General features: G+C 37.7%; 3 protein-coding genes and 1 long non-coding RNA gene across 4 annotated transcripts in view; all 4 read right to left on the reverse strand.

Annotated features, from left to right (window-relative positions):
- rnf213b (ring finger protein 213b) overlaps positions 1 to 3,349 on the reverse strand; it is a 30,413-nt gene extending 27,064 nt beyond the window's left edge. Inside the window, exons 1-7 of the mRNA XM_079852322.1 lie at positions 3,133 to 3,349; positions 1,661 to 2,403; positions 1,349 to 1,504; positions 1,023 to 1,183; positions 651 to 934; positions 322 to 560; positions 6 to 224 (exon numbers count right to left, since the gene is read on the reverse strand). Coding sequence (XP_079708448.1) covers positions 6 to 224; positions 322 to 560; positions 651 to 934; positions 1,023 to 1,183; positions 1,349 to 1,504; positions 1,661 to 2,376 — 1,775 coding nt within the window. The 5' untranslated portion in view covers positions 2,377 to 2,403; positions 3,133 to 3,349. The remainder of the gene's footprint in view (positions 1 to 5; positions 225 to 321; positions 561 to 650; positions 935 to 1,022; positions 1,184 to 1,348; positions 1,505 to 1,660; positions 2,404 to 3,132) is intronic.
- Positions 3,350 to 4,104: 755 nt separating this feature from the next.
- Positions 4,105 to 8,042, reverse strand: LOC307147297. Its single transcript, XR_013819277.1, has 5 exons — positions 7,926 to 8,042; positions 7,677 to 7,817; positions 6,053 to 6,188; positions 5,820 to 5,953; positions 4,105 to 4,371 (listed from the first exon to the last, which is right to left on the reverse strand). It is a non-coding gene; the product is annotated as an uncharacterized lncRNA (long non-coding RNA).
- A 2,654-nt stretch (positions 8,043 to 10,696) lies between these two features.
- On the reverse strand, positions 10,697 to 11,537 carry LOC307147400 (uncharacterized protein). The gene is made up of 3 exons (XM_079852135.1): positions 11,478 to 11,537; positions 11,145 to 11,274; positions 10,697 to 10,990 (listed from the first exon to the last, which is right to left on the reverse strand). The coding sequence occupies exons 1-3, from the start codon at positions 11,533 to 11,535 to the stop codon at positions 10,720 to 10,722; spliced, it is 459 nt and encodes a 152-aa protein (XP_079708261.1). The 5' UTR covers positions 11,536 to 11,537; the 3' UTR covers positions 10,697 to 10,719.
- A 1,433-nt stretch (positions 11,538 to 12,970) lies between these two features.
- nploc4 (NPL4 homolog, ubiquitin recognition factor) lies at positions 12,971 to 27,118 on the reverse strand. The gene is made up of 17 exons (XM_079852354.1): positions 26,967 to 27,118; positions 25,828 to 25,908; positions 21,365 to 21,474; positions 21,027 to 21,254; positions 20,786 to 20,834; positions 19,916 to 20,010; positions 19,708 to 19,831; positions 19,368 to 19,547; positions 18,286 to 18,372; positions 17,719 to 17,790; positions 17,507 to 17,633; positions 17,142 to 17,302; positions 16,167 to 16,238; positions 15,780 to 15,872; positions 15,288 to 15,407; positions 14,935 to 15,037; positions 12,971 to 14,812 (listed from the first exon to the last, which is right to left on the reverse strand). Exons 1-17 carry the CDS (start codon positions 26,979 to 26,981, stop codon positions 14,655 to 14,657), a joined length of 1,875 nt encoding a protein of 624 aa, XP_079708480.1. The 5' UTR covers positions 26,982 to 27,118; the 3' UTR covers positions 12,971 to 14,654.
- Between the last annotated feature and the right edge of the window lie 39 nt (positions 27,119 to 27,157).

A 27,157-nucleotide genomic window follows, 5' to 3' on the forward strand; every position in this document is an offset into this window, starting at 1 on the left:
CAAACCTCCTTTTGTCAGCAAATCCTCTAATTCTCTCCCTAAAAGATGGAAACTCTATGTTTTCAAGCCCTGCCCAACTCTGTTCATCCATAGCTGAGCCTGGATCTGACTTTGCTCCTTTGCCCTGTGCATTGAGCTTTCTCAATAAATGAAGGGCAGGAACAAGTAACACCACTTCAGAGATCAGATTCCTTGAACATTGGTTCATCAGTCCCATCACAGTGCTGCAAAGAAACCAAAGTTATGATGATAATTGTGGTGTCTTCAAAGTGTAAACAATAAATAAGTATTCAGTAGGAAAGTCCAATAAATCGTACTCACAACACATCAATTGAAGGTAGGGCTGTTAGGGTTGTTTGCATTTCTCCAAGAGAAGCAGTCCTTTCAGAGACAACACGGCAGAGTTTGCCCCAGTCTTTTGGGCTGAGATCCACTCTGCAGCCACAGCACACCTTGAACACTGAGAGGGCCACTTCCAAAGATATGGGGCTCTCTGAAGTTTTCCCTCCAGATTTTCCGTTTAAAATCCAACTCAGTTTATCAGAAATCAGTCTAGAGACCTAAAACAAAGAGGGCAGATCTATAGTCCTTCTAATCTTTTAGGATAGTGTTTTGAAAAGGAAATAAAGTTACAGAAAGCCCACACTTACGTTTATTTGAGAAGGGGAGAAATTCTCTGGAAATTTCAAACGTCTCATGACCCACTGAAAACCTTCTTGCCATCTGTTTAGGTGTTCAATAAGTGTCTTGTTGTCTTCATTATTAAATGACCCACATTTCTGAAACACTCTGTCCAGCAGTACATGAGCAGAGGTCTCCCAGTGTTTGCAAATTTCTTCTCGTTCGTTCTGAAACCAGTTCTGAAACCAGTTCTTCACTCTTTCTTGAACAGATCTTGAACTTGAACTTATATAACCTTCATAAAGGTGCAGTTCTTGAGAGGAAATACAATATAGACCAGGCATGAGACACACAATGTTCAATGACTTACCAAAAAACTTATTTAACACTTTTAACAGTACCTGTTTTTTCAGTGGGGACGAAAACACACCTAAATGCTATTTCGTCAATGGGGCCATGTTGTTTCTGCACTGCATACTTGTATTCTATTGGAACACCCCTTGCAATGCTTTGCAAAACTGAAAATTTTGCCTCAATCAAATAGCCTTTCTGTCGTAGGTCCCTAAGCAACAAGAAATTACATGACAGCAAAAAACACTTTACAATACAAAGTACACATATAACTTTTACATCAGTTATATGTTCTTGCACAATTCATTTTGTATTTGCTACCTGTAGCCTATAATATAGTGACTATGCTGTCATTATAAATTAATAAAAAACTTACACAAAATATGTAATTTGTAGGTCAATGCATTCATTCCCAGTAAGCAGCAAAAGGGAGTCATGCTGTCTGTCAAATGAGAATCTTTTGTCCAGAACAGCATAAATGTGGAAAGTGAACATCGGCTGTTCATCTGGAGCCCTCACTGGGGAAGGTTTTCTATGAAAAATAAAAATCATTAATCATCATCAATAAATCATCAATGATTTATTAAAATCATTTAAATAAATCTTTAAACAATAAGAGGTCATATACTGTATCTATTTAGGTCAAACATTTGATATGATAAGAGCATTATTTTATAATGCTGCAAACCTTTTTTTACTATCGACCTTATTCGATGTGGTCTGCTTCTTCTCCTCCTTAGACTCTTTAGTCTTTCCAGCTGCAACAGCCACTGCGTACGATTTTGTCTCTTCTGTTCCTGACTTGAGGTTAGTGTCTTTTTGTGAATCTCCTTCTAAATGTTTTTCATTTGTGTCTTTATCTTTCTGATGATCTCCATCTTGTTCTCTGCAACCATCTGATAGGTCAGTCCTTTCTTTTGTCTCCTTAGTAGGTTCCCTTGATTCACTCATTCTCCTTTTCTTCCTCTCTACACTTTCCTTCTTTTCTCCATCACTTTCATTTCCTTTGCTCCTTGGCAGCACAGTTTCCACCTCCATCCTAACATCTTCAGGACTGGGGTCTGTTGGCTGTGACACTTCTGTGATCTCTGTGTTGCCATTTGTCTCTGTTTGTGTCTGCTGTGTTGCATGACTGACAGTCTCTGTCTGAGTCTCCTTGTTTTCCAACCTACTTGAGCCTGTTTGAGTATGAGCCTCTTTGCTCAGCGGCTCAGACTCTGTTGCGCCTGTGCTGTGCTGTCCATGGCCTCTGGATCTGGATCTGCTTGGGTGACTCGTATGCTTGCCTTTTGGTTGATTCTGTGAATTCGTTCTAAATGAAGACGTGCTGCCATCTCTTTTTTGAGTCCCCTTCTTCTGTTTACCTGCATTTCCTTTCGCTCTACCCTTTCCCTTCTTTGGCATTTCTACCTTCTTACAGCTTGTGGCTTCCTGGTTCATGGAAAAGAGGTTCAAAGGTAAAAGATCTTCAAAAATAAATATTTTGTAAATGTGTATGTAATATAAAGGCTATGGAACAAGGACACTAAAGGCACTGCATAACAAAAAAAAAGTTTGTATTGAACATTGATGGATCAACACATTTTGTGAAGAAATCATGTGTGTGTGTGTGTGTGTGTGTGTGTGTGTGTGTGTCTTCAAAAATGTAAAATGTCAAAAATGCACTATGGTTTCAAAAATGGGTTTCAGAATGCGTTTAAATTATGAATTTGTATAAAGAAAAATGCTATAGTTTGCCATAGAGACTATTGCCTAATCATGGAAGTAGTGAGGAGACATCCATGATTTTGCCTGTGGCTATTATGGTTAGGCTGCAAAAACCACAGTTTAAACACGGTTAGGCTACTACACAATAACTTTTTAATTTTTCATAAGGAATCACAGGACATTGCATCGCCCCGCAAATTCATAACAATGTTTTATGTTTTTTCACAGCGCATCGTCAACATAATCTCATAACCATCTCTGTTCACAAATAACAACTTCCTCATTACTTCTTTTAGGTTTAGTTAATGAGAAATGATACTGCCTCACATATTTATCGAAAAGGGAAAAGCAAAAAATGTCTAAATACAGTTGTTTGGTAAATTTAAGTGAAATCTAAAATTAAAAACGTTTCATCATGAACCACAAACAAAACATATCTCGGAATATGCCTACCTGAACTGATCCTTGGCTTTGTAAAAAGATGACAGATACATGTTTTGGAGAGTCACTCTCCCTGAACAGTTTTCACTCCTGTCAGCAAACCGAACTATTCCTTGCAGTTCCGCTCTCTTCGCTTCTTATATAGAATTCGGTACATAACTTTCAGTTTCGTTTCGCCAGCTGGTTTCTAAACACTGGCCATTTCCTCGTCATTACAACCAACGAACGCAAGTATGAAGGTAATATGATGCCATAAATAGATCCACTACACTTACGAATAACAGTAAAATGCTGCAAATATTTTTTTCTTAAACTTAAAAAACGATTTAAACCTTTACAAATCTTCTCTTGCACACTCAAATTTTACTTACGCTTGCAATCTTATGTACACTTTCACAAATCTTACCCTGCACATGCGATTCTTTATGGCATCATATTACCTTCATACACAAGCTTAACTCATGAATATTATTAGATCCCAAACTAACGTTGCTTGACCATCTTAAAATGTCTTTATTTTATTACTGTATTTGAGAGAATAATGATAATACGTATTATTATTAAATGGTATTAATACGTGTTGCAATATCTAATAATCATTTCTTTCTACTATTTATGGAATAGTGCACTTCAAAGGGATCAAGATGGTGCAGCTGTTTCTGGGTTATTTCATGCTGAAAGATGGATTAAAATTTCATTCTCACATCCGCAAAAGTCAAGTCTTAACATCCACAAATGTAGAGATGGGTTACTTCACAAGAAATAGTGCCAAGGTGTGCATTATACAATGCTTAAGCAAGTGGACCCTCTATGTGGACCCTCTATTTTCAATCGCTGTTTAATGTGGTTCATTTATTTACTGTATAGAGGCATAATTTCTTATGGTCTTAAAATTTCAATAACTTGAAATACGACATACTTATTTCTCTGTAATCAAGCGTAATGAGGTTTTTTAGTCAAATAAATACTGAAGAGATTAAAAGAAACTTTCACATTTCAAATTTAATTTCCAGGCTTGTCTTAAACTTATAACAGCAGAGTTGATATGTGTACAATTGTCTATGCTAAAGTTATGACCTTCAAAAAAATAAATGTTCAACAAACTGATGTGGAGTAATTCATCGTGGATGCTTGTTTCAATTTACTTTAGACAGAACTGATTTAAAGTCTATTTGCACTTGGAAAAACGTCCTCGTTTTGGCATGTTTGGAAGCAGTGTTCTACTTGGATGTTTCCTCACACAATGTTTTCCTGCAGGGGACAAGAATCAACTTTAGAAAACATAGATCCAAAACTTTGAGACTAGCCAAACTACATTTCTTTTGTAGTTTGTCTGGTATATGATTATTGATATATTTTACACAACAAGTTATTGACAGTGAAACAGTTAACGATTTAAAATATTATTAAGAATGAAACTCGACCAAGTAAAAACTGTTTAAGTTTTGCACATGTAACGGGGCAAGCTAGTAAGAGTTATGCATATAAACTTCACTCTGACGTATTCAAACTTTAACATCCTGGTTAGCGCGTCCTCCTATCATGCCAGACACGGCGGTTCGAAGCCCGTTCGGAGCGGGTACCAGTTACATTGGTGCATTGGGACTGGGAGTGAGGTTTAAGGGGTTGAGTGTAGTGAATGCAAATGTCGCACTTCATATGCACTTTAGGTCTTGTGGACTTACAATGGCTGCTGCATGCGTGTGTCCGTTAAGTCCATGAGACCGTAAGGGGTGCTTCTCAATATCCCTACTCGTTTCCTCCGTTTCGACACGTAGAAAGACCGCAAGTGCTCAGGGTGCCATTTGGGACAGGGCCTAAGAGCTGTGCATGTAAACTTCACTCCCCTAGCCTCAAGAGGCACGCTGGCGCCTGACATCTTTAGGGGCCGTTCACGTCACCTCTAAAAACACGTGGAAAAAGCTGGCCGTGCCACTTCTCCTCTTTTCAAAAGCACCCGGGAGCGCTGCTGTCGCTAAGCAATCATGAGCCGCGTTCTCCATGAAGGTGAAGAAGTTTCAGCAAAGGGCTAATGCAAGGGCTGGATTTCCATTAGATCTACTACTAGTTATATTTATGAGATGAGAAATAAAAAACCTGCCCTGTACAGCTGCTATGATCAGTTGTTCGTCCATCTAGGCTGAGCTTTCGATGTTGTTAAGGAAAGGCTGAAGCTGATCGGATGGATCTTGTCATGACCTGCAGTGCGTTTGCAGCATTCTGAAAAGTTGAGATATTTTCATCTTACTGCGGTGTAGACGTGTCCGGGAAAAACAGGCGCGTTGCGCATCGCTCTCTATGTAAGTGCGCTTGTCGTGATCTATATTTAAGATCACGAACTTGAGCGTGCAAAAGACGCGACATGTGAACTGCCCCTTAGACTGCAGTCCTTGTTAGTACGCTGTCTCACATGCCAGAGACGCCGGTTCGAATCCCGCTCTGAGCGGGTCGCGTAGGACCGGTTACATTGGTTCCTTGACCAGGATGGAAGTGTGGAAAAGATAACATTCTCTATTCCTAACCTTCTCTCTTTCTCCTCATCCTCTATTTTCTACTCAAAATCCTCGTTCTCAAAAACCTCCACCTCTATACAGGCCAGCAGTTCCTCAATGTCATCAATTACTCAAATTTCATGTCAATATAAATATTAAAGAGTGAATGTATTTGCACGTGTGAAGGAAGGTGTATTTGTGTCTCACCTCTGAGACCAAGGCCTTCTCATTGTTCTTCAGTCTGAACAGGCTTGGTGACATCCTCAGCAGTTTGACGGTTCCCAGCACACCAAACTGTCTTTATTTTGTACACGGATGCTGTACAAAGCTTCGTCACAAACCTGCGAGGAAGAAAAAAACACAAACAGTATAAACAAATAATAATTAGACATTTAAGTGGGAGACATTCTCAGTATGAAAATGAGATATTTAGGACTGACTTTGAGACTGAGAGTAGGGTCCTTCTGTTTAAATATTATGTCCCATACATCCAAGGTCCCATCCATCTTTACCGTAAAGAAGACAGAGGGTCTGAATGGACTCCAACAGCCATCTAACAGATAAGTCATGGGATTTCTGTAGAAACAGATAATAAATATTGGCTCCTTTGCAAGTAGATGCACCAAACAACTACTAAAAGCAGCGGTTTTCGACCTTTTTGACTTTTCAGACTTTTTATTGATGTATTAAATCAATTTGCTTAATTACTTTAATATACAGTGCTATGCATAAGTTTAGACACCCATGCTAAAGTTGACTAAAAAGAAGAATAAAAAATAATCTTTTGGAAATCGAACATAATGCCTTAATTTAAAAAATAAGGAAAAATCCAACCTTTAAGGACACCAATTTTCTTTGTGAATGAATAATGTATCATAAATAAATAAATGTTCTTCCTTAAAATACAGGGTGCATAAGTCTGGACACCCCTATGTTAAATTCCCATAGAGGCAGGCAGATTTTTATTTTTAAGTATTTTTTTTAATTATTTTTTTAGGATACTATGCATCCTGATAAAGTTCCCTTGGCCTTTGGAATTAAAATAGCCCCACATCATCACATAGCCTTCACCATACCTAGAGATTGGCATGGGGTACTTTCCATAAGATCATCTCTCAATGCAAATCAAATCAGCTATTAGGCTAACTGAAATAAAACCATGCCTATCTCTAGGTATGGTGAAGGCTATGTGCTGATGTGGGGCTATTTTAATTCCAAAGGCCAAGGGAACTTTATCAGGATGCATAGTATCCTAAAAAAAAAAAAAAAAAAAAAACTTAAAAAAAAAAAATCTGCCTGCCTCTATGGGAATTTAACATAGGGGTGTCCAAACTTATGCACCCTGTATTTTAAGGAAGAACATTTATTTATTTACGATACATTATTCATTCACAAAGAAAATTGGTGTCCTTAAAGGTTGGATTTTTCCTAATTTTTTTAAATTAAGGCATTAAGTTCAGTTTCCAAAAGATGATTTTTTATTCCTCTTTTTAGTCAACTTTAGTGTGGGTGTCTAAACTTATGCATAGCACTGTATTAACCATAATTAATTCTGTAATTCCAGAAGTTATGTTCTATATACCAGTAACCATTGTAATTTCACTTAGAAAATATAACTTTTTTTAAATATTAAGTCAATAATTAAGATATCTCTGTAATACAGCCCTGGATCTGTTCATTCTTTAATAAAAACAAATGTTATTAAGGGAAAATAAAAAGATAGATTTTTACATGTTGATTTTATGTGTTTTTAGCTTTTTAAAATTAGAGTTAAATTATTTTAGATTTTAGAACTTTTTTAAAATCAATTCAAATAAAAATTCAAATCATCCTCCCTGATTGAGAACCAATAACTTAAAGTATAATTGATCTAAATTTACATCACACATAATAAAATACAACCCATTATTTATCTCTGGGGTTGTACTCCAGACAAACAAGTGGAGATACAGGTTTCAGAGTCATCTCCGGTTCATTGCTTTTTTCTGTAGGTGGGAATAAATAAATAAAATTATTACCAAGAGTGGCATGTGTGCCAGAATAATATTTATGTGCATGACATACCAGTGTTTCATTTATACGAGTCAAAGCTCATATTTTTATGTGCTCTCTGAAATTCCAGGCAAGAGTAGGCAACAGTAGTTTATGATTATCGAGTGGATCCCAGGACAAACTGGTGGCTGCACGCTTTTTTTATTTGGGTCTCTAGAGAAAATCACAAAGCATTTTAGTTACATCAGTGGGACAGAAATTACATACTGCGTCTACCTAGGTCTAAACAAGGTGTCCATGTGCTCTAATGCGTGTGCTCACCTGAACACATTGATTGTTCTTGCTGATGGCTCGGCTTCGTTTTCTTCACCACCCTCTTAGCTTGATATAAATCTGAGTAGGTGTCAGCTTGCTCTGCTTGACACAGTGTTCTATGACCTGCAGCGGACAGGAAGACAATACTCCGACTCAGAATTACAATCACTTCATGAACTCTACTGAGGACCCTATGGGTACTGAAGGATTCAAATTTAAGAATCTATTTCAGATATGCTTCCTTACATAACATCACGGTGAAGAATACTGATTTTAGCATTTGAGGTTTTAATTTAGATAGTATATAAACTGAGAAAGTGATTATTGAGTTTACAGCAAGATATTCCTGCCCGACCTGTTTTTCCTTTGTAAGTTAAATGAGTCAGATCACGGAGACGCTAACCTATTGTCTTTAATGGCTCTTGGAGCAAGAGCCACAGTCCAGACGTTGAATCATTTGGCTGATTGGATTAGCACATATGCATTTGAGTGGTTATGCTGATAAAATTGAGACTGCCGGTCTGGGGCGGGTTCCTTAACCTGTATACTCATTTACATGCTTTGTTTGAATTTGTCTCCACCTTCAAAAGTCCCTCCTCCTAAAATGCCTATAAGACACCATGTAAATTTATATACTTTAGATCATGTTGGAAGTACTACAGCAATGTACAGCGGAGTTCTCAATAAAGAATAACTTCCGTTGAACGCTATCCCAACTGTCTCCTGGTCTCTGCTTCGATGAAAGAAAACTTTCCAACAGTACCTACTGCCTCTGTGAGATTTAAAGAGCAGTTCTGAGAAAGATGGAGATCAAATCTGAAACCAAAACCAAATTCAATTTAATTATCTCCCTGCTGTCTTAAAGGACTTGTTCACCTTGAAATTAAAAATCTGTCATTCTTTACTCTCACGTTGTTCCAACTTCCAAAACTATCTGACTTTCTTTCTTCCACTGAACACAAAAGAAGTCCTGAAGATTGTATTTTATCTATGCAATTGCTTCAAAAGCTTCAAAAGGCAAAAGCACCTAAAAGTATAAAAGAATCATACAAATAATGCACCTGTCTGATCACATGGGTTTGAAACAACATGATCAGAACTTGGTCAGAAGTACAGTATTTTCATCTTTAGCTGAACTAGTCCTTAAACACTTTACAGTTCCTGACATACTGCTAAAATGTTTGTTTTTTTTTGTTTTTTTTTATGGTAATTGTGGTTATGGTGTTTGCACTCACACAGTAGCAATAGTAGTCCATTTTGAAAGCTAAAGGAAAAAATGGGATAGGGAGAGGCATGAAGAGGCACGTTAGATGTACAAAAATCAACATTAAATAATATGATTTAATTCTGTGATTTCTTTTTTGTACTACTTGATTTCTTCTTTCTTTTTTTTATAAATTTGATTTATAAAAAAATTTTTTTTTAAAAATAAGTTTGTTGACATCCTCACATAACTGGAAAATTTTTAATGGCCAGTCCATACCCTTCCCTTCTACATTACTCACATCACTGGGCAATAGCTAACTTCTAAAGGTACATCATAACAAAAGGTACATCATAACAAAAGTGACCCATAAAACAGACAATTTGGTAACTTAGTACGACTGTGTGCTAAAGACTGTAGGGAACAATATCCGCCACTAGAGAGCGCTAGGCCTAAACTATGGAAGCTTGTTTCAGCCACAGAATATCTCACAGTTGAGAGTTTACATCTCGCATTTCTGACTTTTCCTCAGAATTGTGCGATATAAACTCGTAATTCTAAGGGAAAAAGTCAGATCTGATAGATATAAACTCGTATGCGAGAAAAAAGTCAGAATTGTGAGATAAAAAAGGCGTTATTTTTTGGTTTATTCTGTGGCGGAAACAACCTTCCTAAACACTAAACGTTCAAATCTGATGTCTCGGCAAACATGGCACAATTAAAGCTAATAATTACTGAATCTCGTCTTATTTTTAGTTCTTCTCCACATATTTCTGTAATTATTGAGATGTAACCCTTTCAAGATATTTTAGGTTTGAAAAATCTGCCTTTGACTTACCTTGACATTGACAGAATGTGCAAGACTGTATAACCGACACGGATAATGTCATTCTAAAAAAAGAAACACAAAAACCATTGACATCTAACGTTAAAGTTACACTTCGGGCCAGAGGAAACCCATTAAAATGGTCACGGGACTGTGTATTTAAGCTATTTTTTTATATAGGTATTGAAGCCGAGTAATTTTTTTTTATTTTTTACTTCAGTTCATAGTAGGCTACTGTAGATAAAAACGTACGTGCCTCATGAATATTAATTAGATTATGCTACTGGGCGAACACACAACCTAATTAATATTCAATAGCCATTTCATTACCATAGCATAACAACAGTGTATTAGCGTTTGTAAAGCAGGCGCGTTTTGCATTCTTTGTAAAATACCACCGACTACTGTAGGAACAAAATAAATAAAATAATAATATGTTTTTATTTTTTTATTAATGTTATACAATGTATTCACAAGTTAAAAAGGAAAAAAATAACAGAACTACAGAAAATAACACAATACAACATAAGCAGCTGCTGCCATTGTTCATCAGATTTGAATGCAATTGCAATGAATAAAAGTGAAAAGAGCACCAAAAAGAGTAAAGCCTGACATTGACCCATACATTGTCTAAATATTCCAAAAAGCTTACATTTTCTCACCTGAGAAACTTAGTAAAGAGACATTAAATATATATATTTCTAAATCTAGATACATTAATGTACAATAAATCTTGTCTTGTGTGTAAACAGAAGATACCTGAATCAGTCCTAAACTTGTGAATTATCAGGTTTCTTAACTCTTCGCACCACCACCCTGCTCCTGCGCCCCTGTCTTGTGCCAGGCTGAGGCTCAGCTGGATTTCCCTCTCCCTCAGGAGGTGGGCGCTCCACTCGAGGAGGTGAGTGACTCCTGCCGGTTCGGGCTTCATCCACAAACAACTCTATGCCCTCAAACTTTGTGGTCAGCTCTGCAAGTCTCTCTTTCAAGGAGTTAAATTCCTTGTAGAGGTCATTTAGGGCTTCAGATAATGGCTGAATCCTGAAAAAAAAACATTAAATGGGACAAGTACAATGTGAAAAGAGACACGATTCCACACTTTAGTTCTGTTTCAAAAGTAACTTTTCTTTTTCTGATTTTCTTCTCTCTCTCTCTCTCATATATATATATATAAAATCATAGGCATTTACCATACCTTCCATAGTCTGGTAGCACTGTATTGTGATCATTCAGAAGGAGGTCTTTGACTTGGGTCATGATGGCATATTTCCAGTTATCCAAGACTAAGGTGAGATTGGCACATCCTCTCAAGTTCACTTTCTCAGCTAACAAATGGAGGGGGATATGAGTGATCATATATACAAAAATAGACATTTGTATTTTGTTTATAAATTTTGTTAATTCATGTAAATAAAAATGTTATCATGATATTTTCATAGATGTTTGACAATATAACTTACATTTGCAGCAATTAACATTTCAAAAAGCTTTTAAAGGAAAATAGTAGCATTTATTGTACATATTTCACCTTCAGCTTTGTAGTCCCACTCTGAAGTCGGTCTTTGGCTTTTCTGAGCAGCTCCCATGGAGAGCACAAAAAGTAACGGTATGAGACAATTCATTCCTGTGTAAACAAATAAATTCACATGATCACAAACATTTGTGATTGTTTACACTGGCTAAGAGATGATGGGGTAAAATAATGTATTCATATATTGAAGTACTGCCAATATGAAATATCAAAATAATTTTTTGTGAAATTACCATTTTATTGCTATAAAGAAGTGCTTACCTGAGGTTGGTCTGGTCTCACGAGCCAATGAAATAATAATAATAATAATAAATAAATGTAAAATGTGTCTTTCTGGCTTTATATATTCATCCCGACCTAATCCCGCCCACTGGCTAGGGTTGTGTCTAAAAGCGGAGTTATGTTTCAGTTTCAATGACACACTTTATTTTATAAGACCCATCTGCCTTTTTCATGTATATTCAATAAACATAACCAACAGTTTAATTGGATACAAAACTACGGTAGGCAAATCTCTAGAAATCTGTACAGGGTAAAAAAAATATATATATAGGGTCAAACATCCCAGGAAACAGCTGAGAGAAAATAATGGTAAATGAATAATAATAATAACAATATAAAATGTTTTAATGTTAAATTAACCTATTACAAATAGTTATGACGTATAAGGTTTCCATATATACCTACTTTCACTGGTGTGGATGTGTTCACATCGGCTAAAACCATACTGACAGCGACAACAACATGCCAATCACCTCTTCCAAAGTTCAAAGGTAAAAAATAAAACCTTTCAAGGACCTACAACTGTCCCATAAAATTGGTCATCACTTCTGTGGAGTGAAGGGTTAAAGAGAGATAAAGAGTTATGTTGAGGACTAGATAGGATCCAGATGTGTCTGGGGTTATAGATTGAACTTCAGAGAGCTTCAGGTAAGATGTTTGATGTCGAGTTCACTTTACCTCAGCATTCCAGCGACTCATCTGCCACACACATGAGGTCCTTCTGATTGGCTGGAGGTAAAACTTCAGGTCTATTCTTCAACCATTGTTTTTGTTTTTAAAAATATTCTTTAAAGTATCCCACCTCAGGTTACACTCATATTTATTCTAAAAAAATAACTGGTTTGTTAAAACAATTTGAACAATCAAAGTTCAGGTGCAGCTTTCATAAATTATCCTATAATGGAAGCGGTAGGTATTATGATGTCCATGCATCTCCACTCAGCAGAAGACCTATTTTAAAACCAAACCTTTGAATAAGTCCACATGCTCCATTTGTTTTGGATCTACTGTATGTAGAGCCCTTGAAGTACATGTAAAGCGATACATCAAGCAGCACAGGGCCCATCTTGTCTCTCTTATCTTGAAAATGAATCATTTGGACAAAAACAATAGAAAAAACGAATGCATGAGTATTGTAAGAACAAAAAAAATGTAATTAAATAAAAATCAAGCAAAAAAAAAAAAAAAAAAAAGACAAGACCACAGCATCCAAAGTAATCTGTTTTATTGTTGAACTATTCTCTTATTTAAAAACCCAAAACCAATTGAAAGCATACAACTCAGGGCACCTGTGTTTTGTGACAATGTAAGTACAGCTATCCGCAGCTCGGAGGAAAGACTGTGTACAACCGCAAATCTATAATTTTTAAACCAAAAATAGACTTTATCCTGTGGACAAAGATCAACGTGTGCCTATTTAAGTGAACCAATAGCCTGAATTTTAGTGTCGGAAATTATGGGTGAGTTTGGGAATCAAGAAATTTGAGGAAACTACAAAATATAACACAATGTAAACATCTAGATCATTTCAGAAGGCTGAAATTCTCCTGAATGCATATTTAAGAGATCATGTCTTTGGGCTGGTTTCTAAAACATTAAGGAAGTCATGACCAAATGGAAAAAAGTCTGTCAAAAGACAGTATAACCCTGTGTCCAGCCAGTAAAATCTGTCCAGATTACACAGACCAATCTAAAAGATCTATGAGGCTGGTTTACGTCCAAGGACAAAGATGTCAATCAAGTGGACTAAGTTTAGACTTTTGCTTTTATATTTGTAGCTCTGTTCCTTCCCCATCAATCAATCTCTCTATTTCCACCAGATGTGGAGCCGACAGGTGGGTGAGCGTGTTCAGAGATGGCCCTGACAGATCTCTTTGAAGGGGCAATGATACAGGCTCCTCAAGGGCTGAAGGCTGGAAATAAAATCAGCATAACTGGAATCTGGACAAGCGCCAAGGGGACGAAGGGGAAATTGAAAATGAAAGGGTGATGACAGTGAAATGGTGCAGAAAAGGGTACCAGCGCCAAAGTTGAGTGGCTACAGTTTTTACGACGCAAAAGTAAACCAATCAAAGCATAGATTCTTAAGCCTTCAGAAGTCAATGGTCAATTACAATCTTAAGGAAAAGGAACCGCACTCTGGGTCTGCAGCCAATCAACCATTCGAACTCCAATCTAATCAAGCGTTTAGAACTGATGCTTAAGGAAAATCACCGTCCATCAAAACAAAGTGAAGGATTATGTGAAGGAAATGAATGGATGTATATCAAGAAAGCATGCATGTTGGGTGAAGAAAGTGTTCTGAACTTGCAACACTATGGTTGAAGATCTAAGAGACCGTGGTGACGTGAAAGATCTTTCAGCTGCACATTCACCTCAAAATGGGCTTGAAAAAGTCATTTCTCTCAACATATAAAATCTTTTGAAATTAAATAACAGCATTATTCCTTCTCTGTTTATTATTTACACAACATCCTCAGTGAGAGTTGGGGAAAGACGTTTAATATCAGAGAAATTGATCATGTTTCACCAATGGCGCTGAAAGATTATATTGGACCGCAAAGGGAGATGAGTGTGGTGAAAGGAGCTTCGCCCAAGTGCTTTGTCAAAATAAAAGTCCCAGAATGCACTGGGCTCACACAGAGAGTGCTACATGGGTACAACCCATCATCTTCGGCCATCATTCATCATCCAAGTGATGCAGCTCACAGCGTTGGATTGGGCGCATATTCAAGCACGCGACTGGCATAGGCGTTTAGATCCGACACAGTCAGTGAAGGAGGGGAGGAGTTAAGGATTAGGCATTCTAAAACGGCAGGAATACAGGGAAGCACGCCCACTCTCACTGCTGTTCCCGGTGGGATGTACGGTTCAGCCCGAATTCTTGTGGTTTTAGCTGCGAGGCAAACTGCACATCTCGCAGTGCTCGGTGCCAGGTTGGTTCATGAAGGTGCAGTGGAGGCAGGACCACACAGCCGAAGAGGACTGTGGGAGAGTTTGGCCACCCATGGCATAATCCATAGATCCCGATGGCTGCCCTCCAACTGTGTCTGGAATAAAGAATTTAAAAAAAGAACAAGACCCATCTTTGATCATAATATCAAAATGGAGATGCTCTCAACAATGAACTCCTTATCAAAAACACTAAATAATACTGCGCATGACTACTCACTGCAGAGCTGATCGATTGTGGCCCATTGCTCTGATTTCTTCCAGGTCTGAGCCAATTCCTCATTGGATGTCTTCACTGCATCCAGCAGAAGTCCGATACTGTCCTGTAGATATAAGAGAGAAGGGGATGAGGCTGTCAGGCAAAATAAATAAACTTTTTAAAAGATTAAGTTCACACTTGACAAAAACAAGTGTAGTAGTAGTATAGTACAACAAGTATCAGTTGAGCCTACACAGGAACTAAATAAAAACTAAGCATGATAACATGAAGAACCAAAAAAAAAAAAAGAAGGAATTACAGGTTTAAGTAGGAGAGTGTGTTGTGTGTATAGATAAATGCAATGAAAAACTCACCTCTAAGGGCATGACCTCATTGGTGACAAGAAAGAGGAGCAGGTGGAAATCTGAGACGATGCCCAGGAAGGAGGAGGAGGAAGAACACTGGGAAAGATACGTCGCTAAACTGTGGAAGTCCTGCACACACACATTTTTAAGTGAATATTTAACAAAGAACTATACTTCCAGAGGTAGGACTCTACTTTGACCACAGTCAAAAAATGTTAAAAAGTAACATTTTAAAATAAAAGCTGCGCTGCGCTAGTCAATTTACTGGTATTTGCGCTATTATTTAACTTCCAAAAAAAGCATGTCTTAAACCAGATGCTGATTTGCGCTGCTCTTGGTAGATTGCGTTGGTAATTCTGAAAATGATCCGGCTGCGTCTGTGTTCTTTAATGTGCACATCGTCAGTAGATCACGCGCAGAATTTTCCACTCCCATCTGTGCTTTTATAGGATTTTACTCACGCTAATTTGCCATTTAGTAAATCCGGCCCTTAATGTGTACCTGAGTCTCTCCCAAAGCGTCTCTGTTTTCAATGGGGAAGCGAAAAGTAGAGGAGAATGTGAACACAGGGTCTTTTGGGAAAGTGGTAGTGATCTGAAAAAAAGCAATGCAAAACAAAAGACTATGATAGCATTCATTTATTTTCATAGCATTAAATGAAGGAAAGTTTACGGGGTCAATAAGGAATGGGCCATTTGTTTACAGCCAGTTTGATGCCATGTACCATAATTGGCACATGGCTCTCTGTTGGGTCTTAAAGACAGGCTATCCACTTGAGTCTTTGTATCACTCCCCTACACCATTGGCTTTTTGACTGGCATGTGTAGGTTTAAGGTCTAGAGTATGATCAGTGCAAAAGTATGTGGTTGTAACATGACAACTACTCACGTCAATGATCAAGTACTCCACTGGCAGTGGTCGGGCTAAATGTGTGATGTCATTGCCGAATTTGTCTGTATCCTGAAGGTGAAGAAAAAGATCAGAAAATGTTAACCTTTTTATGCCTCACTGACAACCAATCCCCTTCTTTCCTGTGGCAGAAGTGATGCTGATAAGATGGTTTATGCCCAAAACAGACATATTAACTTCTCTCTTTTTTAAGAAATGTGACAAGCTCAGGTAAAAGGAAAGCTCAGATTGTTAAGACATCAGTTAAAACCTGCAAGTGATTTGATCATGGCTACAGTTACATGCTGAAACAGAAATGAAAATGTAAAGAGAGAGGCAAAAAACCTGAAACCACTTAAAAGCTGTGTGACTATGACTATACTGAAAATGTGCATTTATACTTCTGTTCAAAGTTTTGGGGTCAGTAAGATTCTTTTTAAAGAAAATTAATACTTGTATTCACCAATGATGCATTAAATTGATCCAAAGTAACAGCAAAGACTCACATTGTTACAAAAAAAAATCTATTTTTGCTCTTTCAAACTTTCTATTCATTAAAAAATACTGGGGGGAAAAGTTTTCAACAAAAATATTAGGCAGCAAAGCATAGTTTTGCTTTGTTTTTTGAGCACCAAATCAGCATATTAGAATGATTTTTCAAGGATCATGTGACTGAAAACTGGAGTAATGATGCTGAAAAGTCAGCTTTGCCATCACAGAATGAAATTAAGCTTTAAAATATATAAAAATAGAAAAGTTATTTTAAACTGAAATAATAATTTTTTACTGTATTTTTGATCAAATAAACACATCCTTGGTGAGCCCAAGACACTTCTTTCAAAAAAATGTTTTTAAAAAAATCTTTCCGACCCAAACTTTTGAACGTAGTGTATTGTATCTGCATGCATCATGACTGTATGCATTTAGCATCTATGTTTCATAACATGATGTGTGAGGAGCGTTTTAGTCCAGTACCTTATAGAAGACATCAGGGACGTACTGCTCCGTGCTGGACTCTTTGGCATAGCCCAGTTCAGGAGCATCTCTGCAGGGAAGTAGACACTCATCCCTCACCAGAGCCATGCACTGATTGGACACCTGATACCCCTCAAAGTGCACCTGGTTATCAGGACCACCTGCCAACACACAAATATTACTAAACCTTTATTTTTCACAGGTACCAAAAAAATGCTCTGTGCTAAAAAACAGCATGAACTGAAACAGACAGTGATTTATCAGCCTTGAAGCAAATACCAAACAGGCATTTGACACAACCAAATGCCTTAATTTATCACCTCACTGGATAACAGAACAGCAGTAAATCTCGTGTAAAGGAGTACCTGTTGCCACCACTGTGACAAACTTGGATCCAAAATGGCCATCTGGAGAAAGCCGACACGCATTGGATTGTTGGTTCTGGAAGTGTCCAGCTGTGATGCATTCCTCTGCACTAAGGAAGTATGAATCCTGAACAGGTGAAACATATCCATTGGTCAATAATGAAATTAGAACACACCATGTAATTAGTCTCATCTTTCATTTGTCAACTCACCTTGTTTCTGGTGTAGCGAACGGTGCCTATCCTGGTGTCCTCTGACAGCAGATCTGTGAAAATCCACCCCACCTGAAAAAAAATAGCTGATATTACTAATCAAAAACAGCTTTACAGTTTCTGTGTGCCAAAACTACATTTGGAAGCTGTTCCACATGCTCAGGCACAAACAAGGGACACTTCTATCATCCATCAGCGAGTAACTTGAAAGTATCATATGGAAGTCATAGAGGTGTGGAGAGAGAGGAACTCAAAAAATCCCATTAGAGCCTCATGGGATGAATGACTACACTATGGCAGATCTTCACTAAAAGCATCCAGCCTCCCGCCTATAATATATATATATATAAAAAAGAAAAGAGAAAATTGGGATAATTTAGCTTATTGGTCCTGATGGGAGCCACCTGTGATATGTTGAGCTTTTGTCCTTAAAGCATCCCTTCTCTCTCCTCTCCCTCAAGCAGACCATTTTAAATCCTGTTGTCTTTAATAATTTGGGTAAAATGTTATTTCTTTGATAAACTACTATTTACCCAATTTTTAAGAGGCATGGAAAAGGTCTCTCACCTTCCGTAGGCCCAGTTTTGCAGCCATCTCCTCAACTGCTTCTGCTTTGGGATCTTCAATCAATTCCAAGCTATTCTGGGTTCCAATCTGAGTCAGAGCACACGGGTGGCAAAGGAAGAGAATATGAAGCAGCAAAATAATACTTGACCTTTTTAAATCAAATAGTTCCATACATGCATGATTAAAGAAAACCTACAGCAATGAAGTGCAATACTGCATAACTTGAATAATCATCGAGTGTCAATTTGGATGAAATGGCAGACATGGTGAATAAATTTTTTTTATTTAATTAATTCATTCAACAAATGTCATTTATATAAAAAAAAACAGGATAAAAACAGTTTTGGAAATCCTGGATATATGAGGGAATTTTAAAAGTGTGATTTCTTGAATTTTTTGGAATTAAAAAAGAAATGCCAAAAAGTCATGGGCATTTTTATAATGCATATATATTTTTGTCAAGTTATAAAGTTTAATTGGGTAGAAATGTAATCACAAATCGCAAGAAAAATCCCATAAATTAATTGGTCTAAAATTGTAGAACATTCAGTTATTGAAACATCCGAAATGACGGAACTTAATAATTTAAATTATTTATAATTGTTATAATTTAATTATTTTAATATATTATGAATAAAGTTTGAAAATGTGCTTATTTGTCATTTCAGCAGAAGTACCAGAAATACCTTTTGTCTGAGAATGGGAGCCAAACTATAAATATTAGTCTTTTATTGCCCTCTTGTGTTTATCTGGACATGTGCAGATAACACACAAGAGCTTAGAGCAGGATTCCTCAAATCCAGTCCTGGAGGGCCACTGCCCCGCAGAGTTAAGTCCAACCCTAATCAAACACATCTGAAAAAGCTAGTCAAGGTCTTCAGTTACTAGAAAATTGCAGGTAAGTGAGTTTGATCATGGTTTAAGATAAACTCTGCAGGACAGTGGCGCTCCAGGACCGGATTTGAGGAACCCTGGCATAAAGAATCAGTCACTAAAATCATGAAAACATACTTAGTGCTATTGTTGTATTGGCAGTAAAGGATGATGGGCCACTGATTCTGTGTCAGGTCTGAGTCTCTCACCTGAGGAGGTTCATAAATGGCGGCAACCTCTGCTCGAAGGCCGAGAGGGATGTCTTTGTGCTCAGTGTAGCGTCCGTACAGGTACCCCATCCGCTGGTTACCCGTCTTCCTCCAAAAGTCAAGGAAACGGTCAGCAATGGTGTGGTTCTCAAACATAATGTTGTCCACATGTCGATATTTCTGCAACAAGAATTTTTGCAGTTTCAATACGACATGATTTACCCAACCAGGCATGAAACAGAGAAGCAGAGGGTGATTAGTGAACAGTTTGTCTGTATGTAATGTTGGAGTTAGATGAAATTAAGGGTGTTTGTGATACAGACTGAGAGTAGCTTGGTACCTGTCTGTTGAGAGTGATGGCGCTGGGTTGGCACTTGGTACAGATGCCCTCTGGCCATGGCGGATGACCCTCACAGCCAGATTTAATCTTACAGCTGATATTCTCAAGTGCCACAAACTTTCCCCTGAGAGACAGGAAAACTTCATTAAGTCACTTTATTTGCACAGTCTTATTCAGGTAAGAGTGGAGAGTTCCCAGAAGCACTAACTTGTCTGCTCCGCCCGTGAGTTTCCGGATGTAGGCATGGAAGGACATGTGCTTGACCGGTGGGTCGAGGTGGTTCAGATAGTCTTCATCAAAAGGCTATTAAAACAGAAAATGGAAGATGAAATAGCAAATGTACTTCTGTGCCATGTGGATCAGTCTTAACTGCAGTATTGTAATCAGAACTCTCTGTGATGCTCATCTAGATTAGACCAGTGGTCCTCAACCGTTTTGAATTCAAGGCCCCTCATTATCCAAGACAGTATTCCATGTAGACCAAGATATTTATTTAAAGTACTTTTGCTGTAATGACATATCTGCTTGTTTTCAAACTTTTGAATTTACAGAAACTAAGAGTGTCAATATTAAAATAAATAAATAAATAAAATAATTGTAATGGTTACATTAAAATATATATATATTATATTTGTGAATTTTCCACTTGCTTCTAATTGAGATAAATTATTAAAATACTTTTAAGCTCACCCATTTGGCAGTGTCTCAGCAATTTGTACTCAAAATATTGTTAGGGAAAAAAAATGCTAAAATTAAATCCCTTTTTTTATCAGATTTTATTATTTTCTAGGTCTAAAAAAAAACACTTTTACAAATTTCTCATATTTCTGGATTTTTCTAGACTGTGGGGACCCTGGTTCTTATATAAAAATGATAGTTGTAAAGGAACAATTGAAATAAGAAATAATATGTGAGCTTTCATCTTGTATTAGCTTATTTTAAAGCTTATTTTGGCTTATTTTAAGTCATCTTGGGGCCCCCTGGAAGTTTGCCGAGGGACCCTGGTTGAGAACCACTGGGTTAGACTCATTTTCCAATCAGTACTCTGTTGTTCCAAGGGAGGATCACAAGTTTATACCTCTAAAGGTACGCAGTGCACACATTTCCCCATGAGACCATGCCGGCACCTGAGAAACAATGACAAAGAATGCCATACAAATATGTCTTGAGTACTCTGAGTCCTCATATTGCAATGAATTATTCAATAAGCTGCATATTGCAATAGCTCCAAAGTATGGTATGAAAATACTCTAGAAATTGAGAACAATATAGATTAAAAAACTGTTTCCGAGGTAGTGTGGAAAGAAAAGCCGACTCACAGCTGGGGGTCTCTGTTTCTGTAGATCTTTCCCTCCTGTTTGGACAGATACTGGTCAATCTCATCCTCTGGGATCTGTGGTGCAGAGTGTGAGCGGGATAAGGAAGATGATGATGAGGAGGAAGAAGGGAAGGAGGGGTATGAAGAAGAAGTGTGAGGCTGAGCTGTGTCCATGTTCTCGCTGGAGGGTCCAGCTGAGGATGGGTACAGAAAAAGCATGTCCCCATGCCTAAAAGACAAAGAAAAACAACTCAGTCACGTTTACTTGAGCACATGCTAAGACGCAAGCCCACACGTGCACAACAGAGTAAACCCAATCTCTCACAACTGCACACTTACTTGATTTTCAGCAGGCTGAGAGTCTTGTTCTGTGACAGGATCTCTCCAGTCTTGTTCCGGTTCAGGTAGATCGAAAAACCGTTTGAACTGAAGCCAAACTCTTCGGCAACCTGTAAAGAAGGCAAAAAAGGATGTCAGAAACAAGTTAACAAGTTTTTAAAAAAATTCCTGAAACCGATGGAATTAATATAACTGCAGCACAGTTGTTCTCATTCTTGGTCAATTTTGGATGTCTAATCCACCTTTTGGAGTCTCTACTAATAAGATAATAAAGTTTTGATGAGTTAAATAAGGGGTGCATCCAAAATGTGTGGTGTCATTCATGATTATTTGACTTTCAGAGACAGGACTGTGAGTCTCTCTCTCTAATGCCATGCAGATACAATTCCTCAAACTCTAATGAAGTTATGAGAGTAGAGTGCTTAAAAGAAAGAATTTGAGACGATGATGCAACAAAATGAAAGAGATGCAACTCATTCCCAAAAGAAATTAAGGCTACTTGAGCTAAACTTGAAAATTATGTGGTCAGACTCCCTGCATGGTAAAGACAAAATCAGGATAAAATACTACCAAAAATGTTCATTCAAAAGCTTGGGGTCAGTAAGTTTAGGTTTTTGAAAGGAATCTTTTATGCTATCCAAGGCAGCATTTTTTGATTAAAAATACAGAAAATATGTATCAATTTAATGCATCCTCACTGAATGAAAGTATTCATTTCCTTCAATAAAAAAATAAATCTTACTGACCCCAAACTTTTAAAAGATACTGTGTGACCAGGAAAATAATGTAGGTACTCATGGATATCTAGTTTACTTGCTGTTAAGTTCCTCAGACATAGACCCTGAGTATCTTTCAAAGATGTTATGCCGCTAACATGCCAAATGCAGTCATTCATTTCATAATCAAAAGCACCTTTTACGATCATTTATAAGGGGCCATTCACACAGAAAGCGTTTATGCAGTTAAAAATGGAGCAGAAATTAAAATCAAGGTCTAAAGACGCATATTTTAAAAGTCAAACTTATTTTAACTTGAGCCTTGTGTTTTTAGAACGCCGTGTCATGCACGAGATGCTGCAAAAGATGAGAGACACAAGGTCAAAAACGTTCACCTAGCACGTTTATAGACCACAATAAAACAGTAGCGCCGTGGAATGGAAAAACGCATTCTGTATGAACCGGCCCCGACTCATTTTTCCAAGGTGAACTAACTCATAGCTCGACAAGTGTAACTTACTACCCAGTTAATTACATATTCAACACAGAAATGTTTTAAAAATGCAGTATAGAGACAGAGTGACGAGTCATAATCTGAAAACCACGCCCACCGGGGGGGCAATCCAACCGTCTATATTGACTTTGTATCGCGTGAAGGGTCATTTCTGACTTATAACAACTTATAATCTATAACAACTTATAATCAACTTAGAACTAACTTATAGGTGTGGGCGTGGCCTAAATGTGCTCTATCTCTGTGCATTTCTTTTGCTCCAAGCACCAGAACACAAGATGAACAAGAACACATTTCTCACTCAGAGGCCATAGCTAGACTCCTAGACTTTTCTCTGTCCCTTTTCTGCCATTTAATGGCGAAATCAAACAGTGAGACGGTCTCAATTGATCGCTGACTCACTCTCCGCTCTCCTGCTGAGAGACATGAATCTTTAATGGGCCCTGAAGTGTCTACAGCAGGCAAACACAAACCCTCTGCCTCAAAACAGCCTTAACTAAAAACATCCAAAATCCTCTATGACATATATCTTTCTATATCCTAATGACAATTTAAACTATCAAAATCAAGATTTAGATAAGACATGAGGTTGCCATGGAGTAACATGCTGAAACCATTTTCCTGCACTTATTCTGAATATTGATCACCTACTACTACTTTTCTACTACTTCTTTTCTACTACAACTTTTCTACTACTACTTTTCTACTACTACTTTTCTACTAAATGTATAACTAGACAGACCTAGAAATATAATATAATGAAATATACAGCGGGGGAAATAAGTATTGAACACGTCGCCATTTTTCTCAGTAAATATATTTCCAAAGGTGCTATTGACATGAAATTTTCACCAGATGTTGTTAACAACCCAAGGAATCAGTACACACAAAGAAACCCAAACAAATAAGCTCAGAAATTAAGTTATGTGTAATAATGTGAAATGACACAGGGAAAAAGTATTGAACACATGAAGAAAGGGAGGTGCAAAAAGGCATGTAAAGCCAAGACAACTGCTGAAAACTTACAGTAATTAAAAAGCAATCCAGCCCCCTGTCAGTGGAAATTAATAACAGCTGGTTCAGTCCCAAATGATGGCCTACAAAAAGGTCTCATTGCCAAGGTGTCACACAAGACACATCTCATGATGGGTAAAAGCAAAGAGCTGTCTCAAGACCTTCGCAACCTAATTGTTCCAACACATAATGATGGCATTGGTTATAGGCGCATTCTAAGCTTCTGAATGGTCCAGTGAGCACTTTTGGGGCCATAATACGGAAGTGGAAAGACAATCATTTCACCATAAATTTGCCTCGACCAGTGCTCCTCGCAAGATTTCTGACAGAGGAGTGAAAAGAATAATCAGAAGAGTTGAGAGTTATATAAAAATATATATATATCCATAGTTTTTATTAATTTTATTTCAGTTTTGGTTATTTTAGTACATCATGTTAAGCTTAATGAAAATGCAAAATCTGTTTTTTTTATTTTTATTTAAAGCAATAAAAAATGTTTTTTATTTTTTTGAGTTTCAGCTACTGTAGTCTCACATAGCCAGACCTTCAGAGTATCAGTAGAAGGTCTGGGCTCCATCGCAGCTTTCATTGGCCAAGGACCGCCCCAAGACAACATCTGATCAACATGCAAAGCAACCAATAACATTTTGTTTTTTTTCCGCGTTATGTTTAAGGGCGTGAAAATGTAAAAAAAATAAAAAATAAAAATAAAAATGAGAAATGAAAATGTGTAAAATATCCCTACGATAGCAGACCGGTGTGCATCTAATAAATGACTTTTCTCCAACAATGGCACCGCGAACTTCACATAGTTAAAAAAAAAAACAGTGTTTAGTTGATCCTGATAAGCGCTTATTGTCACAGGTGTAAACATGACGACTTTCTTCTTCCATGAAGGGGTTTGGAGCCACAACGGCTTTGTTTCCAGACAGACCGTTAAAGGACGCGACACACACACATCTTCTGAAAATCCTGTATAATTCAACCAATCAGATGACGAGTTCGAAACTCATGAAGTGTTTTACATTTTGTGTGCATTAGACGTTCAGCAAACATCAGCCCGTGGGCACGATATCTAAGGCTGAGGCTAAGTTTCAGCTAACTATAATAACCCTGATATAGGTGCCCTACATTTTATATTTTGGCCTTTCGGTGGCATTTTGGCCCCAAGCCCTGGTTCATTCCTGACTCTGCAGCAAACACACCACCCATCAAGCTTTGCACCACAGCGGAGATGTGTGTCACTGCGGCCCACATCTGTGAGCCTGCAGCATATGGACATACAGTAGGTCTCCTTTTTCAGAGCCGCCTCATTAATAAATCAACATTCAGCACTCAGCAGGAGAAGGAGTCTGTGCTGCCACTTTTACTGACTCAGGATCTGATGCTGTGCATTTGTTGTAGTGCTATTCTCAGCTTCTTTATTGGCAGGCTATGAATGTAACCATTGCAAGAGTGCAGAGGCATGACAATGGATACAATCTGTGGTGAATAGTAACACCTATTCTGTCATAGGGAAGGGTGAGCAAATACATTTGACAGTATATATAATATTCATTTAAATGATTTTGCTGCAGATAAAAAACACCACTTCACTTAATCTGCTTGGCTACAATGGCTTTTTAATAAAAGTTACATTCCATTCTAAAAGCAAATACATATTATACACTGCCGTTCAAAAGTTTGAGGTCAGTGAGATTTTTTTAATGCTTTTGAAGTCTTTTATGCTCACCAAGGCTAAATTCATTTAATACAGTAACAGTAATATGAAATATAATTACAAAATAAAATAACATTTAAAATGTGATTTATTCTTGTGATGGCAAAGCCACGATTCTTCAGAAATCATTATAATATGTTGATTTGGTGCTCAAGAAACACTTCTTGTTATCATCAATGTTGAAAACAGATGTGCTGGTTAAAAATCTTGTAGAAACCCGAATACAAAAATTTCTGGATTCTTTGATGAATAGAAAGTTCAAAAGAACAGCATTTATTGAAAATAGAAATCTTTTGTGACATTATAAATGTCCTTACATTACAATTTATAGCCCACACTTTTGAATATACAATATTATTTGCTATCTTGCAGTGCAGCCGTACTGTCAATAAGAGGTTTAAAGGAGATCATTGTACAGCTTTTATCTTTTAATTGCATGTGTGAGAAAGAAAATTACAGCACAGAGAGAGATCTAGAGCAAAATTTTAATTCCCTTTACCTTCTTAAGGAAAGCTGCAGCTGTCTCACGCTTTGTTGAGGGGATTTTTTTCATTCCATCTGGAGATTGGACACGGATGATCTGTCAATGTCCAAATATAAGGGAAGGGAATTTTACAGTTAGTGCAACAGGTATGACATACAAACGTACAAATTTTCAATAGACAATCAATCTCTATTAGAGGCATAATGCAAGTTACAAGTTAAAAGAGAGGCTGCTCACTGCAGAGCCATGGGTGGAGCATGACATCCAGTTCTGGACATCCAGCTCCCCCTGTCTGGATGTAATAATGGATGGAGCTAGGAGGTCCAAATTAGATTGGACTGGACCACCCATTAGATCCACAGAGGTGGAGCCGGACTAGGTCAAACTCAAGCCATGGCGTCCATAGAGGTGGAGCCAGACTAGGTCAAACTCAAGCCATGGCGTCCAGAGAGGTGGAGCTGGATGTCATTTGGCTCTGCAATGAGCACCACTTGGGTTAAAACGGAACGATAGCACAACTGTTAATCAGCCCAAAACAAGCCAGTGGTACAAATAAGAGAAAACAGGTGGCTGCTGGAGGGCAAACCATTGACATTTGACACTCAAAGCGGTACAGAGGTCTAAACATGCCACACGTCCCCACATCTAGCAGAGTATATATTATTATTACATTATCTTATGAACACAGAGCTACACTCCTGGTCTCGCCGTCTTCTCTTAATACAAAAGCTAAACAAAATAAAATGTGCCATTCAAAATACCTGAATAAGTTACTCAATGTCAATTCACTTCCCAGAGATATAAAACTATCAGAAACACAACCGTTCTAAACAATCCGAACTTAACTGAGGTCATAGCGTTATATCTCAACTATTCATTTAAGTTAGATGCAATCTTGTCTTCATTTACCTGTGCCAAGCCAAATAAAGTCAACCTCAGCAGAAATAACAAGCCCTAGCGGTAAATCATAAGTTAACGAGTCAGATGAGTGGTGAACACAAATGTTGTTTTAATTGTTTAATGCGTTTCTGGACGTTTCTGGACGATTCTGGTTGAGTCTGATCATTAGCATCATGCTAACAATTCTGCTGCCTCATCACTGGATGACAGACTTCACTTAAACTGCCAACATACACACGCAGACTGACACTTACTATGTTTTCTGCCATGTTGATGGTATGAACCGTCCCTCTTGATGTCGCTGAAATGAGACTTGACGTATTTTAATATCGCTGTTTATGTGATCTGCTCGGGTCTATGCAGCGATGCCAAACTCACAGAGCCGGTGCTACATCTATATGAGTCCGGACTCCGGGCTATGACGGGATCATGTTTAAAGTCACCG

This window comes from Squalius cephalus (genome assembly GCF_949319135.1).
Source record: "Squalius cephalus genome assembly, chromosome: 19".
In the NCBI taxonomy this organism is placed as follows: Eukaryota; Metazoa; Chordata; class Actinopteri; order Cypriniformes; family Leuciscidae; genus Squalius; species Squalius cephalus.

Excerpts from the sequence above, each read along its gene's own strand:
- LOC307147400 (XM_079852135.1), bottom strand. The coding sequence starts at position 11,535 with ATGGGAGCTGCTCAGAAAAGCCAAAGACCGACTTCAGAGTGGGACTAC. Across the intron at positions 11,275-11,477 it reads GTGGGACTACAAAGCTGAAG|CTGAGAAAGTGAACTTGAGA; the intron begins GTGAAATATGTA and ends TCCATTTGTTAG. Across the intron at positions 10,991-11,144 it reads GTGCTACCAGACTATGGAAG|GATTCAGCCATTATCTGAAG; the intron begins GTATGGTAAATG and ends TTTTTTTTTCAG.
- nploc4 (XM_079852354.1), bottom strand. Across the intron at positions 18,373-19,367 it reads CCATTTATGAACCTCCTCAG|ATTGGAACCCAGAATAGCTT; the intron begins GTGAGAGACTCA and ends GCTCTGACTCAG. Across the intron at positions 15,038-15,287 it reads ATGAGGTCATGCCCTTAGAG|GACAGTATCGGACTTCTGCT; the intron begins GTGAGTTTTTCA and ends TTATATCTACAG.